Genomic DNA, 18,421 nt, shown 5'->3' with positions numbered 1-18,421 from the left:
ATTGGCTGACGACGCGCTCACGGGACCGCTGGCCCATCAGGACGTCGCCAGGGCAGGGGGCGTGGCCTTCCGGGCGCTCCGGAGCCTCGCGAGAGTCGGGCCGAGCGCGGCGCGCGGACGCTCGGAGCGGCCGGCCGGCTTGTGCGGGTGCGGGTGCGGGCGGCGCTGCCGGAGCGGCGCCGGGAGCAGCGGGCCGGAGGGCTCGGCCGGGCATGCGGCGCCATGAACCTGCACCAGGTGCTGACGGGCGCGGCCAACCCCGGCGAGCACTGCTTCTCCGTGGGCAGCGTGGGCGAGCGGCGCTTCACGGTGAGCGGCCCGGGCGGGGCTGGCGGCGAGCGGGCGGCCCGCGTCCCGGATCCGAGCCCGGCTCGCGGCTGCCCCGGAGGCTCCGGAGCGGGCCCGGCCCTCCCGCTCCCCGGGACGATCGCTCTCGGCCCGGGCGCTGGCGCTCGCCTGTCCGGCCCTCGGCCTCCCTCCGGCCTGCCAGTCAGGACACCTCAGGCTGTCAGGCAGAGTCCCTCCCTCTCCAGCCCGGGTCTTGCTTGACACGGCCTGCACGGCCTTCTCGGGGTTCGGAAGCGCCCCCAGCCCGGCTCCCCTTCCACACACACTCCCTTCTGCCTGCTTGACAGTCTCGGTGACGTTTGCCGCCTGGCCTCTCCTGTGAACGCGACTCTGTTGCACCGGATCCCTTGCAAAAATGACAGGTCTTAGTGCAGGCGACTTTCTGCTGATGCTTGAAAGTAAAGACTTCCTTTCATTGAGCAAATGACAACTAGTAATGGCTTGAGAAATACCCTTAAATTCTCTTTCTTTCTTTCTTTCTTTCTTTCTTTCTTTCTTTCTTTCTTTCTTTCTTTCTTTCTTTCTTTCTTTCAACGCGACTCTATTGCACCCCGCAGAAATGACAGGTCTTACTGCAGGCGACTTTCTGGTGATTCTTGAAAGTAAAAACTTCCTTTCATTGAGCAAATGACAACTACTAATGGCTTAAGAAATACCCTTAGGTTCTTTCTTTCTTTCTTTCTTTCTTTCTTTCTTTCTTTCTTTCTTTCTTTCTTTCTTTCTTTCTTTCTTTCTTTCTTTCTTTCTTTCCTTTTGTGAACGCGACTCTATTGCACCCCGCAAAAATGACAGGTCTTAGTGCAGGTGATTTTCTGCTGATGCTTGAAAGTAAAAACTTCCTTTCATTGAGCGAATGACAACTAATAATGGCTTAAGAAATACCCTAGGTTCTCTTTCTTTCTTTTTTCTTGATTTCCCTGCGGGAGGCTTTGTCAGATTGAATGACAGTTCTTGCTTGGTATTTAAATATCTAGCAATGGCTTAAGGAATACCCTAGGTTCTCTTTCTTTCTTTCTTTCTTTCTTTCTTTCTTTCTTTCTTTCTTTCTTTCTTTCTTTCTTTCTTTCTTTCTTTCTTTCTTTCTTTCTTTCTTTCTTTTTTTTTTTTTTGTGATTTTCCTGCCGGGAGGCTCTGTCAGTTTGAATGAATGATAGTCGTTGCTCGGTATTTAAATATCTAGATTGTTTTCTCGTAGGCATGTGCCCGCCAAGTAGTTTGCTTTCGGGGAGTCTCAATATTCCTGGGGTTCTTTCTACTTCATCACTGTACTTTGCGTTTGACACAAGCAGTCTTAGACATGGTAGTTCTGAGTGGTAATCTCCTTAGACCCCACAAACTGAGCAATTATAATGTCTCTCTGATTTTGCTGTTTGAGGATGGAAATAAACAGCATCTCAAGAAAGTTTTCCTACTGGGAACAGTAACATTGCATTTTCAGTCATTTCCTAAACTTACTTGTATACCATCCCCAATTTAAGTTCTAAACTTTTCTTAAACACGGTATTCAGATTCTGGAAGCAGTGGTGTGAACTTGGATGTATAGGCAATAAGCTGACCTATTCATGTGCCCACATGACCTCTTTAAAGTGTATATGAAACCATGATCAGGTCAGTCATGTTATTTTAATGGAAGGATGCCCAAGATCTTTAGTCATCATGTAACTTGTGACTTAGTTCGGATGAATTTTAAAACCTGTTACCTGGCCGAAGTGATAGCACAAATGGTAAGGCGTTTCCCTTGCACGCCAATGACAAGGATGGACCTGGGTTCCATCCTGGGCATCTCACATGGTCCCCCAAGCTTGCCAGGAGCAATTTCTGAGAGCAGAGCCAATAGTAACCCCAGAGCACGCTGGTTGTGGCTCAAAAAAATACCCCCCATACCAAAAAAATAAAATAAAACCTGTTTCCACTGATCTATCATCTTCCAACAAGTCTACTGCCGAGCTATCAGAGCTTAAACACTCTAGTTAGTAAATGAAGTAAACTATTTTCAAATATTTCTCTTTATTGTAGAGATCGCAACTCCCAACTGATTTTAGAAGTAATTCTGGAATTCACATACCTTTGTTTTTGTTTTTTGTCAATTTCATCCCTCTTAATCATTAGTTTGATAAATTTTTAATTTATTTATGTATTGGTTATTGAGCTATTACTGCATTGCTCAGGGCTTCCTCCTGGCTCTACACTCAGGGAACACTCCTAGTAGTGCTTGGGGGACCTTATGGGATATCAGGTGTGCTGCATGTAAGGTATTTTCAATATTTATTATTTTTTAAATTTCCATAGGTCTGTGAACACCTTTGGCATAGACATAAAATTCATTTGGAATGCAGTTCATTTGTTTCACTTACCTTGGTTTCAATAGGTTTGATTTAATTTTTAGAACATGTTTGACATAAACATTTTTCAAATGTTTAACTATAAGTTTTATACTCAGAAGTGTTTCAGTATTGCTTTTCCCTCCATGTTTTCATTTTTCTGCTTTTGTTTTTGCAATCATAGATACTACATTTTCTTATTTTCCTTAAACATTATTTATAGCATTTTATACCTGGCTATTTTCTCTTAATAATATTTAGAAATCACATCAGTTAATAGATACCTTTTTCTTCCTTTTTACAGTTATATAATATTCTATTATAGGTATTTACCATACTACATATTCAAACTGTATACTGTATACAGCAGAATAATTTTGGTTTTATTTGTTAAAACTGAGAAGTGTTTACTAGTTTTAGCTGGTACTTTTCAGGCATCCAGGATGTAGTTGCATATACTCTTTAGCTCTGAAAACTATTACATTACTATTCAGTAATGTCCTTGACTGTTGATTTTTCATAAAACTGAAAGTTCTATGAGTAAGAATGGATATATTCAGAATTTAATCCAGGACTTTATATATGGCAAGGCTCGTGCTTTATCACTTGAGCTATATCCCTGGCTCCTGCAATAGAGTTTATTTGGGGGAGGGAGGGAAGGTGCACCTGGCAGTGCTCTTGCCTCAGAGCTTGGGAATTCTCCAGACAGTGCTCAATGGGTATATGCAGTCCTGGACTTCCTGAATAAAAAACATCAAACCTGGGCCTCCTGGATGCAAAACATGAGCTTCATCCATTGAGCTAGTTCTCCAGCCCTTTACAGCAGGATTGTTAAAGAAAAAAGTTTAGGGTCGGAAAGGTGGCGCTAGAGGTAAGGTGTCTGCCTTGCAAGCGCTAGAGTAGGACGGACCACAGTTCCATCCCCTGGCGTCCCATATGGTCCTCCCAAGCCAGGGGCGATTTCTGAGCGCATAGCCAAGAGTAACCCCTGAGGGTCATATGGGTGTGGCCCAAAAACCAAAAAAAAAAAAAAAAGAAAAGAAAAAGAAAAAAGTTTAAATTCCTGGAAATTATTTGAGAAATGGAACAGAGGTCCAGCAAGGCAGAGATCTTGGTCTCTGGGTAAATTGCTAGCTAGGCCCAAGTCCGGAGATGATGCTGCCGTTGCTGAGCACAGCCATCCGCCCACCCCCATGATGGGTAGGAGGAGGTGGAGACCAGTACAACAGAGGAGTGCAACTGCTCCCCTCCACTACGTTACTATGCATATCCTCTAATCAATAAACCCCAGCACAACACATAGAAAACACCACACTGCAAATGACTCAATGGGGAAACAACACAGACTACCACCATGCTTAGAGATGAATATGGTAGCTTTGAAGATCTGACAAGTACCAGCCACCTATATAGCCTCTCTGATAAGGACTTTAGAGAGGAAATCTGGAGGATATTTAAAGAACTTAAAGAAACCATGGAACAAATCACAAATAAGACTCAAAAGGATATGAAAGTAGAAATGAGAAAACATCAGACTGAAATAAAAGGACTGAAACACTTGGTAGGTAAAATGAAAAACTCACTGGAAAGCCTCACCAGCAGAGTAGCAGCTGTTGAGGAAAGAATCAGCTTAGCTACATTACTCCTACAACAGAGGAGGTTGAGAAAGAGACTCATTGGAGTCCCAGAGACCCGGGGTGGACGGAGGACATGAAAAATCAACAGTCAAAGATATTAATGTTGAATAGTTTTCAGAACTAAAGAGTATATGCAACTACATCCTGGATGCCTGAAAAGTACCAGCTAAAAGAGATCCAAAGAAAAACACCCCAGGCATATCCTACTCACAATGATGAAAATCACAGATAAGGATAGAATACAGAAAGCAGCAAGATCAAAAAGGGAAATTACAAAGAGCATCTTTATGATTTACAACAGAATATGACAAACATCCCTCAAGGCCCAAAGGCAGTGGTGGTAGACAAAACCCAATGAAATGAAATGGGTTTAAGGAATGAGGATAATTACTTAGGAGATTAGCTGTAGTGAGGAGTTGAGATTTTATTCCAAATATGGGTGACTGCAGGTGTCTTAAAAGAGAGTTTTAGCAGAGAAAAATTCTTTGGTGTAATGAACATTTTTAAAAGATCATTTTTTCTTTATGCATTTTTGTCTATGTCTATAAGCAGAGATTAAAAATTTTTAAATTGCATCACTGTGAATTACAAGGTTACAAAGTTATTCATGATTGACTTCTAGGCATTCAATGTTACAACACCAATTTCTTCAATTTCTCTTCCGTCTTCCACTAATATCCACAGTTTCCTTCTGCCCCCTCGCCCTATCCTGCCTCTATGACAGACCCCTTATTTCTTTTTACAGTATAGTTATTGTGGTTTACAGTACTTTTACTAATAGGTTATTATACATACTATTTTACCTCCTTTTAATATTCCATTATCATCCAGAGTTACTACTTCCTTTTGTCACTGCACTAATAGTCCCTTCCCTAGCTTACCCCCCCCCCCCTTTACACTCCCAGTGGCTAGCTTCCCACTAAGGCCTGTTTTCTTGCTCTTCATTTCTATTGCCTTTAGGCATTAGTTATATTCCCCTACAATGTTTCTTTATATCTCAGAATGAGTTAGATCCTTCACTCTCTGGCTCATATTATTCAGCATGATACTTTGTAGATCCTTCCATGTGTCAAAAAATTGCACGACTTCATTCTTAACAGCCAAGTAGCATTGTGTATATGTACACATTACTTTATATACAAGTTACATATGTGTTATTTATCTACTTACCTGTTCTAAGGCTCTTAGGATGTTTCCAGATTTGGCTATCGTGAATACACTGTAGTGAGAGTGCAATTTTTTCCCCTGTATTGTGTATTTTTGGACCTTAGGATATGTTCCCAGTAGTGGGAGTGCTGGGTCCTAGGGAAACTCAATTCCTAGTTTTTGTTTTATGTTTTTACTAATGAAAATAATCAACAGTGAATGAGGTTCCTCTCCCCCCACAATTGCCCCTCTCCCCAAACCATGCCAACACTTGTTGCTACTCATTTTGATCAGTGCCAATCTGGTGTGAGGTGATATCTCTCTAGTGTAAATGTATTTCTCTGAGGATTAGTAATATAGAGCATTTTTTCATGTTCCTTTTCACCATTTGTAGTTCTTTAAGGAAGTTTCTATTTACTGTAGGGCAAAAGTGATTCTGGCTTAGATATTGTGATAGCAGCCACCTAAGATGGAAGAGTTGACAGAAGAATGGGTGTGTATTTTGCAGACTATTTTGAACTTTTTGCTGTTAAAGGATCTCCATGTGGGAAGAAGGAATTCTTTTCAAATCATATTTATAATTTTTCTTTTTTCTTTATTTTAAATATGGAACGCTTCGCGAATTTGCCTGTCATCCTTGCATAGGGTCCTTCTCTGTATCATTCCGATTTTAGTATTTGTGCTGCTGAAGCGAGCACCATATAGGTCATTTTTTTAAAAGAATGTTTAAATTGTTGAAACATAATATGTAATGCTGGTATTCTACATGCAAATATTTTCTTAACAATTTTATCATTTCATTTTATTTTGTTCCTTTTTATAAATTTTAGGCTTATGCATCTGGATGTGACATTGTAATACTAGGAAGTGATTTTGAAAGATTACAAATAATCCCAGGAGCTAAGCACGGAAATATTCAAGTGGGATGTGTAGACTGTTCGATGCTACAAGGAAAGGTTTGTAATCTTGTGGTAATGAATAATTTGTTTTGAGTATTTTGTTACAATAATCTGAAGTATTTTCTTTCGAAATAGAGACTCACTTTGTTTCAAATACAATTTCTGAGACTCTTTAAAGATGCACTTTGCTCACTGATTCAGTGTTATGGGTCGTTGGATTTTTATGTTTCTGAATATAGCTAATATTTCTATGAGTTGAAAAAATATTGCAGTGCTTATTACCAGTCTCTAAAGCTTATTTAAAAAATGTATTGCATTGCGGAAAAGGAATGATAGTCTTGAATCTATATGCAAATAAACCATAAAAAGTAATTTGCTTTTGTCAGTGAACATCTGGTCACTTCTTTCTGGATAAACTTTGTGCAGAACTGAAAGTGAACTTCAAAAAGTCTATGCTTTGAAAAGGAAAAAACTTTATCTGAACTACTGTTTGTATGAAAAGTAAAAAGTACCTTGAAAATAAAACAGGGAGGATAACAACTCTGAAAGAAAGATATTATAACTCTATCACATAAAAAACAGATTTTCATAGTGCAAGATTTGGTTGAGTCATACCTTAAAATAGCATTGTATAGTGAGAAATTGCAGACTGTATATCATTCTTTTTATCTGAGTTGAGTACTCAAATGTATTTCGTTTTGGGGGGATATTAAAACACAATTCTACTAGAATATTGTGTGAGGAATTAAAATGTTCCTAATCTTTCCTTTTTAATCATATCATTAAAAAAATTTTTTTTGGCCACACCCAGTGGTGCATAGAATTTACTCTTGGCTCTGTACTCAGGAATTATTCCTCAGAGGACAATATGGGATGGTAGGGATTGAACGTGGGCCAGCCATGCTCAAGGCAAATTCCCTACCTCTATCTCTCCAACCCCTAAGTATGTAATTTCTTTTCTTTTCTTTTTCTTTTTTTTTTGGGGGGGGGGGGGCACAGCCGGCAGTGCTCAGGGGTTATTCCTGGCTCTATGCTCAGAAATCACTCCTGGCAGGCTCAGGGAACCAGATGCAAAGCAAATGCCTTACCTCCATGCTATCTCTCAGCCCCTAATTATGTAAGTTCTAATCAACCTGCCCATCTGAAAAGTTACTTCTTAGACTTTAATATTAGTGGTCAGAATTTCTACTTTTACAATCTTTACTTTTTAGTTGAACTACTGCTTTATTGGATTTTGTTTTATTTAACTCTGTGACTCCTTTTTATGTTGCTGAATATATCTCACTTTCTTCTGTCATCCCTTTTTATACGTAGCATACTCAAAAATGACCTTTTCTACATCTTCTTGTGTGTTTGATTTCCTATCTGTATAGTTTTCTCATTTTCATTATTATTTACTTATACCTATACCAGATTGTATACTCATGCCATGTAATGAGTCATGTATAACTAATATTGGAACTCTAATTTTAATTATTTCACATGAGAGATCCATTTTATGTGATAAACTAGATTGTAGACCATCGAGAATGAAGGTGACATTTGGTTTTATAGTCATTCTAAATGCTTTTGTTTTATGGGTGTCAATACAATCAAAGCCCCTCTGGCCATCTTTTATTTTTGAAAATTAAATATACAGAATTGATTTTGAAAACAACCTAAAACCTGATTTTTTAATTTATGTTAAAGTTTGTACTTTCAAGGAAGCATCAATGGCTATTGTGTGTGTGTGTGTGTGTGTGTGTGTGTGTGTGTGTGTGTGTGTGTGTATGAAACTAAGATAGACAGACATCTTATTGGTTCCATAGTTGGTAAATAACTACTGGAATTTGAGGTAGATAACAATTTTTTTCAAAACTAACATTCTCAGGGCCGGAGTGATAGCACAGCGGTAGGGTGTTTACCTTGCACATGGCCAACCTGGGACAGACTCGGTTTTGATTCCCAGCATCCCTTATGGTCCCCTGAGCCTATCAGGAGTGATTTCTGGATGAAGAGCCAGGAGGAACCCCTGAGTGCTGCCAGGTGTGGACCCCCCAAAAGAGCCAAAAATAAGAAAATTTAATATTCTCAAGTAACTGTAAATGAATTTGTGTGTGGATATATTTTAAGTTATTCTTTTCATTTTTTTTTATTTCATAAATTAGGTAACACATTCATTACGTTTTCTTTCTTTTTGTTTTTAAAGATTGCAGCATCCTATGGAAATGTTATCTCTGTTTTTGAACCAGTTAAAGTACCGAAGCAAAAGAAAAATTTGGTCAGTAATTTGTTATTTTTTTTTTTTAGGAATTGAAATGTGTTGAGTAATATAACATACTTTTCCAAGTCAACAAAATCAGCTAATTATAAAATAAATTAGTATATAAATCGTATTACATATTAAGTGCCACTTCCAAATTTAAATATCTTTCCCTGTCATTGAAATAGAATTTTACTAAATTGTGATGAATGTCTTGAGATGCTTAACTCTTCCTTCTGATACTTTATTTATATCAATATTTAGAGTCAATATCTTTAGGTGTTGCAGTTTCTTTGCAAGTGATAAATATCATTGTTCCTTTCTATATGTGGAACTGTATTTTTATGACCTTTAATACAATTTTTATATAAAGTCTTTGACATTTTTTTCTTTATTAGTTACTTATTACTTGAGAGAGGTGTTCTCTTGGCCTTGTATTCAGGGATCACTCATGACAAACTTAGGGACAAGATGGGAGTGATGAGATTGGGCCTATATCAGTCGTGTACAAAGCTGTACTATCTTTATGAATCCATATTTTGTTATTTGATTAACATTCTTTTATTGCAGAGTGTCATTTACATACCTCTAGGACTTTTAGACTTAGAATTGTTAATTGGTCAGTAAGTATTTTTCTTTATAAAATATAATTCAGAAAGAGTTCTGATAGCTGGGCCCAGAGAGATAGCACAGTGCTTGCCTTGCAAGCAGCCGATCCAGGACCAAAGGTGGTTGGTTCGAATCCCGGTGTCCCATATGGTCCTCCGTGCCTGCCAGGAGCTATTTCTGAGCAGACAACCAGGAGTGACCCCTGAGCACCGCCGGGTGTGGCCCAAAAACCAAAAAAAAAAAAAAAAAAAAAAAGAGTTCTGATAGCTGATTAAAGCAATAGAATATACCTGTACAGTAGGCTCTGTGGATGCTTTAGTGCCATTAAATACATAAACTGAGCAGCTTATAGTACTCATCTCTGCTGAAAATTAAGCTAATAATTTTTTTCCATATGAAAGAGAATGCATAGTGTGCTATAATAAAGAAGCTGTATTAGGAGTCATAGAAAAGTCATAGAAGAAACATAACTTAGGTTTCTTTTTTGTTGTTGCTTTTTAGCTGTTTGATCCAGAGCAAGCCAGTCTTATGAGACTGCTAACTTCTGAAATTGATTAACATTTTTAATTAAATATTTTTAATTTAAAACACTGTGATTTACAAAAGTATTTTGTGAGTTAAGTTTTGTTAAGTTTAAGCATACAGTATTTCAGAACCACTCCCATTACTATGTCAGTCTTACTCCACCAATGTTCCCAGAGTCCATCCCATGTCTCTTCCCCCCGACCCCACTTCGCCTGCCATCATAACAGACGCCTTTTTAAATTTAGTTGCTAAAGTTTCACCTCTGTCTTATTTTTTCTCCTCCCTATACTTGGGACAAGACTGTTCTAGACAGCCCCCATTTAAGTCATTGCATTAACTCATGCTGTTATTTTAAATACTACATATAAGTGATACCCTGTTTTTATCCTTCTTCTGGTTTCCTTCATTGAACATAATAATTTCTAGTTTCATCCAGATTGCAGTGAATTGCATGACTGCATCATTCCTTACAGCTATGTAGTATTCTATTTTATATATGGACTGCATCTTCATGATGCACTCATTTGTTGTTGGACATATAAGTTGATTCCAACATTTAGCCATCATACTGAGTGCTATAATGCATAGTGGTTGTGTTATGCCCTTTTGAATGAATGTTTTTCTGTCCTGGGTATAGATACCTAAAAGTGGAATTGCTGGTTAATAGTTATTCATTGTTTATGGAGATCATGTGTGGTACAGTGTTAAAGATCTGTGGAAGTAGATTAAAAATGTAAAGAATCAAAAGATCTTATAGTCGAAATACCTTTGCATATCTTTCAGTAGTTTTCATCTCAGTTTTATTTAACTCAGTATCTTACATTAATACCTTTTTAATAAGTAAGGTAGCAGTTCTGGTGGGGATTCTCTTCTGCACTAGATAGTCATTCCTGCAGTGCAGTTTTTATAAAGGGCATATTGTGTAAAAAATTAACTACAATACTACAGACTCCTGTGCCATCTTTGAATTTGAGACTTTTGGCATTGGTCTAAAAACCTAAATGATATATATGTATATGTGTATATATATTCCATACTATTGTTTTGGTTTGAGTTTTTGCTTTTGGGCCATACCAGGCAATGCTCAACAATTATTCTGCTCTGATCACATTTGTGGGGGACAATATGGGTGCCAGGGACAAACCTATGTTGGCATTGTAGAAAATAAACATACATGCTGTATTACTGCATTGGATCTTGGCTATTTTTGTGCTAAAGTTTAAGAATCATCAGGATGTTAGAGACAGTATGGCAGGAAAGGTACTTGCTTTACAAACAGCTGGCCTGGGTTCAATCCTGGCTTTGCACATGGTCCCCCAAGTCCCAGTAGGAGTCATTCCTGAGCAGAACCAATAGTAAGCACAGTCACATATTGAATGAATTTCCCATTCTCTTGCTACATTAATCTCATTAGTTAATCACATTATTCTCACCACATTGAGACACTGTTTTGGGGTCTCGATCTATTAGTAGTTAGTAACTATTAACTTTGTAGGCTACATCCTGAATTTATTATTTTTATTTTTTTTGTTTTTTTGTTTTGTTGTTGTTGTTGTTGTTGTTTTTGGGCTATGCCTGTGGTGCTCAGTGATTACTCCTGGCTATGCACTCAGAAATCGCTCCTGGCTTGGGGGACCATATGGGACGCCCAGAGATTGAACCGGGATCCATTCTAGGTTAGCACATGCAAGGCAGATGCCCTACCACTTGTGCCACTGCTCCGGCCCCTACATCCTGAATTAAAATAATGTAAAGTGTCAGAGTATCATGTGTAGTAGAGGTGAACTTGTTTGCATCTCAGTTTTGTTTTGGAGGCACACCTAGCAATGCTCAGGGCTTATTCCTGACTCTGCGCTTAGGATTCTCTGTTAGCAGTGCTCAGAGTATCATAGGAGATGTTGGGGATTGAAACCCTGTCAGCCACATGCAAGGCAAGCTCTTGACTTGCTGTACCATCTTAGTGACCACTGTATGAAGTATTCTGGGTCAGGGCTTAAGGCTTTTCCACTTAGAACCCTTTTATGCTAGAAACGTTTTCATGTGACCCCAGGTATATAAATTGTACGTCATTGCTAATAAAGTTTCATTTTATTTTAAAACAATTTTTTTCTGGTTTTCACATTAATTTTGTAATTCCATATGAAACTGTGACCCACAATTTAAGAAGCTATGTTTAGGTCACAGTGCAACATGCATTTCTTATTAATTTTTGTAAAACAAAGTTCAAAGTACAATTTTACATCACTTCTAAAATCTGAAAATTCCTCTGCTAAAGGCTGAAGTGATACAGCAGGTAGGGTCTTTGCCTTGTAAAAAGTCTGACCAGGGTTCAATTTCTGGAATCTCATATGAGCCCATCAGTAGTATATCCTGAGTGCAGAGCCAGGAATAACCCCTGAGTACCATTAGATATGGTCCCCAAACAAACAAACAAAAATATATATGTATATATACACATACATATCTATATATCTACACACACACACATATATATAGTATTTTTGTGTATATAAATTTTTATAGTAATTAAATTACTATGCTTTTCAAAGTAGCAACAAAAAAACTTGAGGGAAAAGACCTTAAATTATACAATGTTATGAAATTCACATCTTTTCTTCTAAGTTTTCACACATAACAAATGAACTTAGGTGGGAAAGAAACAAAAGAAAAAGAACTTTCAAACAGAGACACAATTGAACTCACTCAAAATTTAATCATTTTAACTATAATAGTAAATAATTAAAATTTTAGAAATTTGAGACTTACGTTTCCTTGGTTATCATGTTTATTTGTTTAAATATACTAAAGGTGACTTCTGTTCCTCTAGGATTGGCTATTCTCACTCTCCATTACAAATCCTTGATTTCATCACTGAATATAATACTTGTTTTTCTTAAAAAATGACTTCTCTTGGGAAAATTTATCTCAATTTGAGGTTATGTGTGGTCCTAGGCATAGTACGAGTTGCTATAGAGAATTACCCAGTGACTTCATTGGGAACAGAATAGCCTGTTGATTGAAATAAAAAACTTTCCCAAGTCCCTTATGATCTACACGTAGAGCATATTTACTATTGAGTGTAATATGGTTCCCTTGAAATTTAAGGGAAATGCTGGCTTGTATATTCTTTAATCTCATAGTTATCTCTAGAGTTTTGCTTATAATGTTCATTGTTCTTATATAAACTATAAGCCCTTAAAGACTGTGGCATAAAACAAATTCTCACCAGCTGAAATAAAATGCAAACCGAACCATAAAAAAAAAAAAAACTGGCTTCTCATATGGTTAAGAATAAGAGTTGTGAATGTATGCATTTGATGTAAAAAATGTCCGTAAAAATTAATCAATTGATTTTTTTAATTTTAGGAATTTTATAGTCAGTGGCAGAAAAGTGGCCAATTTTTTCTAGATTCAAAAGCACACAATATAACTTGGGATCCTTCAGGTAAGAAAACAAGCAAGCTTAACTGAAATAAAATATAACTTCCCTAAACTGTTGCTTTTATTACTTTTCTATTTTTATTTACTTTTTGTAAAATTTTCAGTAATGTAAAAGCATTTAAAAATTGTGCTTTCAAATGCCTGTCCCAGAAGCAGTCAGGGAGGAGTGTGGTGGGGAACCAGGGACATTGGTGTTCAGAAATGCTCATGTGTGAAGGGAGATGTACATTGGAAGACTGAAACTCAATCGTGAACAAGTTTGTAATCATGATGTTTAAATTTAAAAAAAGTGCTTTTTTGAGATGATATAGAAAGGAAGACAAATATGTACTGTGATAGTGTTTAGGTATTCTAGGAATACCTATTAATCTTGGAAAAGAGACATTATTTCTCTGGAGAGTCAAGGTTTCATAGAAGAGCCTTTAACCTAAGAATAAATAGGTTTTAACATTGAAGATAGGGATGATTTTTGATGATTTCATCTCATCAAAAGCAGATTTCCAGTTATAAATAATTTTTGGAATGTAACATACACCATGGTAGCTATAGATATTGTGTTTTATGTTTAAGATTTTTTAAAGAGTAACTATCACTACGTATGGTTTTATATATTAATTGGTCTTACTGGGATTATTTATCAATATATAATAGAAACGATCATTATGTTTTAATATTGTAACCTAACTAATAATCTTAATTACATTTTCTTTTTTTTTTTTGGTTTTTGGGCCACACCCGGCGGTGCTCAGGGGTTACTCCTGGCTGTCTGCTCAGAAATAGCTCCTGGCAGGCACGGGGACCATATGGAACACCGGAATTCGAACCAACCACCTTTGGTCCTGGATCGGCTGCTTGCAAGGCAAACACCGCTGTGCTATCTCTCCGGGCCCACATTTTCATTTTTTTAAAGTGTATTTGAGGAAACAATGGGATAATACCATATTTAAATAAAATGTCTCATTAGTACTTTTTAGGATTTTCCTTTTTCTGATGAGATTTTTAGCTTAACTGATACTATTTAACTTCAATTAATTAATTTGCTAGAAACATTAATATAACTTTACAACATATTTATAAAAATGTGCAATTTATAGAGAATAAAATTGAGATTCAGTAGGTTGCCCAACTGGATGACAATCATTTAGTTGGAAATTAGACACAAGAATTTCTGATGTGAATTGTTTTTCCACAAGCCCACTTTACTTCTGATTTTTCTATAACGTCACAAAACCGTTGGCCATAATTGACAAGGTAAATGTTTATTGTCAAGTTTTTGAGAACTTCTTTGAATGATAACAGAGTTCCTTCATGTTGCCCAAATCAAATCCTATATTGAAATTTGTCTTTGAAATCTCTTATATTTCCTCTTGTTAATTTGGCGTCTTGATGCATTAATATTTAATGATTTCCCGTTTGTATTATTATAATCCATTAACCAATATCGTACCAATTGTTGCAAATCAGCCCCTGAAGAGGTTGACTGAGGGAGGGATGGAGGATGAGGTCTTTCCCCTCCAGCTTGGAGCACACGTCTGCCACCATGTTCAGTGGCGGTTATGAGGTGAAGTGGCGGGTAAACAGCTCGCAGACAGTCAGGCTTGTGGAAATATTAGCTTTATTCGGTGGACAAGACTGAAGTCCAAAGCCTCAGCATCAGTTCCAGCCAAAAGCCCCTCGCCTTCCACAGACCCTTGTTTTTATCCCCCAGAATCAGGTACCACCCAACGGTACCACCCTAGGGTAGGGCACAATCACGGATCAGGGTAGGGTTGGTAACATAATAATCCCATTAAAATGTTTACATACACAACAATTCCCCCATTTGTTTTTTAGTAAACATACAATATTGTCTATAATTATTAAAGGAAAAACTAGTCAATAATAAAAGAGCGGCTGTTTGCATAAGCGCATCACAGGAAAATGTAAAGAAAAACTTCTAACCTAAACACAGGGTGCCCCTCCCTTAATATAAATGAATGATAATAAGCTTTTGCATCCTAACTCCGCCTTTAGCCAAAGGTGGGTAATATTTCCATAGCAACAACGTAATAAAGTGAAAATTAACATACTAGCCTTTTTCAAATATATAACATTTCTGCAAAATATACTATACACCTGTAACTTAAAATTTTTTCAATGCTTTCTACGAAGCACTATTCTGGAACTTCTTTTTGTTCCTATGCCTTTAAACTATTTTAGGAAACTTTTTGTTCCTATTAACCTTCCCTACACACAAGCACAAAAGCATAAATACAGAACATACATTTTGACAACAGACTAATACATTAAAATACACAGTATAACATTTTGCAGTTGAAAATATTAACTATGGATAACAATAAAACACATTTAAATTGGCAAGAAACTGACTTAGTCAAGAGATACACCTGAAGCAAAGTTAAATGCAGGCGGTTTTTAAATTAGATTGTTCATTTGGGCTTTACTGATATTTCTCCCCTTTTTTAACTAATTTTTTACACCACTAACTAAAACTTTTTTTTTTTTTTTGGGCCACACCCGGCGGTGCTCAGGGGTTACTCCTGGCTGTCTGCTCAGAAATAGCTCCTGGCAGGCACGGGGGACCATATGGGACACCGGGATTCGAACCAACCACCTTTGGTCCTGGATCAGCTGCTTGCAAGGCAAACGCCACTGTGCTATCTCTCCGGGCCCTCACTAACTAAAACTTATCCCATCACCAACTATGTGTAAAATATGTGGTTACTCACTTAATCCCTTCACCTAAAAACCATTAGTCCAGACACTGATCTTCTTCCACACCGCTGTTTCCACGTGACTTTCTTCCATGGGGTTTCAGGTGGGTTAACTTGAGCCATTTTACTCTCCTGATCTGGAGGACCAGTCCCAGGCTCACCACTTTTGTTGCTTCCATGTGCTGTAGCTGAGCCCAACACGTCGCCGCTTTTGGCCTTATCCATAGCTTTTTGCTGCTTATCTGCCACAGGACTGGCGGTCTCTGCTGATCGAAGCTGCCTTTTCTCCAGGCTGGCTTTGCTGCCCCAGCTGCTACAACCCTACTTGTCCACAGCTTTATCCGCAGGGCGCACCTGGATGTTGAGTTCAAAGTGGTTTAAACTAAGAGTCCAGTCCGAAATTTTCGAAGTCGAAATCCAAATTCAAGCTATAAGTCCTATTCAGTAAATCAGTCCATTCTAAATATAGTCTTTTTTCTTGTCCGTTTCCTATCTAGGCTTTCCATCAGTCTCTGAGGAAGCCGAGGATTTTGTTTCTTGTAACAAAGTCTCAGTCCTGGGCCTGGGCTTGGGATGGGGGTGATACAGGCTTCCACCTCCCATGTTTCAGTTGCCCTTCTGCCCCCAGAAGGGGTGTCGGCCATATTTGAAAATAGCTTCACGTGGTAGCCCAAGGGTTTGGGCTGACTGCACCTGAAAAGAGCCAAAATCAAACTCAAAAGCAGGTATCTCACCATGATTGCTCTTCTCTTGGGTCCAGAGTTCAGATCCATGTTCAGGGTGCCATTATGTTGCAGGTCATCCACTGAAGAGGTTGACTGATGGAGGGATGGAGGATGAGGTCTTTCCCCTCTAGCTCCAATTAGCTCTTGTTTCCCATAACATTATCTATCTCTAGAGTTATGTGTTACTTTATAAAAATAAGCTTTGCCTTTATGAACTTGTCTTTGAAAGTATGCTGAAAACTGTAGATTTCACCTCTAGAAAATTGTACATTTTTTAAAGCTGGGTGGTTTTGTTTTGTTTTGTTTTGTTTTTTTGGTTATATACCTCAAGTCAAATAAAATCTGGCAGGGCTTAGTAAATCATCCATATTGGGTTCTATTAGTGATTGAACTTCAATTGTTCGTGCCCAAGGCTAGCACTCTGCCTGCTGTTCTGTCTCTAGGCTCAAAAAATGTACATTCTATACATTTACCTTTTCATTTTATTTCAGTGAAGTGAGACATATAATTAGTTCCCTTTTTCTATGTTTGTCATGCTTAAAGCCTTGTTATTCCTTTTTTCTAAATATCTTTATTTAAACACCTTGAATACAAACATGATTGTGGTTGGGTTTCAGTCATGTAAAGAACACCCCCCTTCACCAGTGCAACATTCCCCTCCCCAGTGTCCTAAATCTACTTCCTCCCCACCGCACCACAACCTGTACTCTAAACAGGCTTTCTACTTCCCTCATTCATTCACTTTGTTATGATACTTCTCAATGTAGATATTTCTCTAATGGCACTCTTCACACTTTGTGGTGAACTTCATGAAGTGAGCTGGAACTTCCACCCTCTTCTCTTTTGTGTCTGAAAATTATTGAAAGAAAGTCTTTTATTTTTCATAAAACCCATAGATGAGTGAGACTATTCTGCATCTCTCTCTCTCTGACTTATTTCACTCAGCATAATAAATTCCATGTACATCCATGTATAGAAAAATTTCATGACTTCATCTCTCCTGATGGCTGCATAATATTCCATTGTGTATATGTACCATAGTTTCTTTAGCCATTCATCTGTTGAAGGGCATCTTGGCTGTTTCCAGAGTCTGGCTATTGTAAATAGTGCTGCAATAAATATAGGCTTGAGGAAGGGATTTTTGTATTGTAACTTTGTGTTCCTAGGGTATATCCCTAGGAGTGGTATAACTGAATCATATGGGAGCTCAATTTCCAGTTTTTGGAGGAATTCCTATTGCTTTCCATGAAAGTTGGACTAGACGGCATTCCCCCAGCAGCGGATAAAGAGTTCCTTTCTCTCCACATCACCACTAGCACTGCTTGTTCTCATTCTTTGTGATGTGCACCAATCTCTGTGGTATGAGATGGTACCTCATAGTTGTTTTGATTTGCATCTCCCTGATGATTAGTGATGTGGATTATTTTTTCATGAACCTTTTGGCTGTTTCTATTTCTTTTTTGTCAAAGTGTCTGTCCATTTCTTCCCCATTTTTTGATGGGATTAGATTTTTTATTCTTGTAAAGTTCTGTCAGTGCCTTGTATATTTTGGATGTTAGCCCCATATCAGATGGATATTGGGTGAATAGTTTCTCCCACTCAGTGGGTGGCTTTTGTATCCTGGGCACTATTTCCTTTTAGGTATAGAAGCTTCTCAGCTTAATATATTCCCATCTGCTTATCTCTGCTTCCACTTGTTTGGAGAGTGCAGTTTTCTCCTTAAAGATGCCTTTAGTCTCAATGTCTTGGAGTGTTTTGCCTACATGTTGTTCTATATACCTTATGTTATCAGGTCTGATATCAAGGTCTTTAAT

General features: G+C 38.0%; 1 protein-coding gene and 1 pseudogene across 2 annotated transcripts in view; one reads left to right on the top strand and one right to left on the bottom strand.

The window, feature by feature from the left end:
• The first annotated feature begins 217 nt into the window (after nucleotides 1-217).
• DMXL1 (Dmx like 1) overlaps nucleotides 218-18,421 on the top strand; it is a 159,531-nt gene continuing 141,327 nt past the window's right edge. For both annotated transcript variants that reach the window (XM_049771388.1, XM_049771387.1), the window contains exons 1-4: nucleotides 218-309; nucleotides 6,283-6,408; nucleotides 8,540-8,611; nucleotides 13,094-13,172. In XM_049771388.1, coding sequence (XP_049627345.1) covers nucleotides 223-309; nucleotides 6,283-6,408; nucleotides 8,540-8,611; nucleotides 13,094-13,172 — 364 coding nt within the window. In that variant the 5' untranslated portion in view covers nucleotides 218-222. The remainder of the gene's footprint in view (nucleotides 310-6,282; nucleotides 6,409-8,539; nucleotides 8,612-13,093; nucleotides 13,173-18,421) is intronic.
• On the bottom strand, nucleotides 6,053-6,150 carry LOC126007613 (uncharacterized; annotated as a pseudogene).

Source organism: Suncus etruscus, chromosome 4 (assembly GCF_024139225.1).
Source record: "Suncus etruscus isolate mSunEtr1 chromosome 4, mSunEtr1.pri.cur, whole genome shotgun sequence".
NCBI classification, from domain to species: domain Eukaryota; kingdom Metazoa; phylum Chordata; class Mammalia; order Eulipotyphla; family Soricidae; genus Suncus; species Suncus etruscus.
The sequence above is the reverse complement of the archived record's forward strand: the minus strand, read 5'-3'. Positions and strand labels throughout refer to the sequence as shown.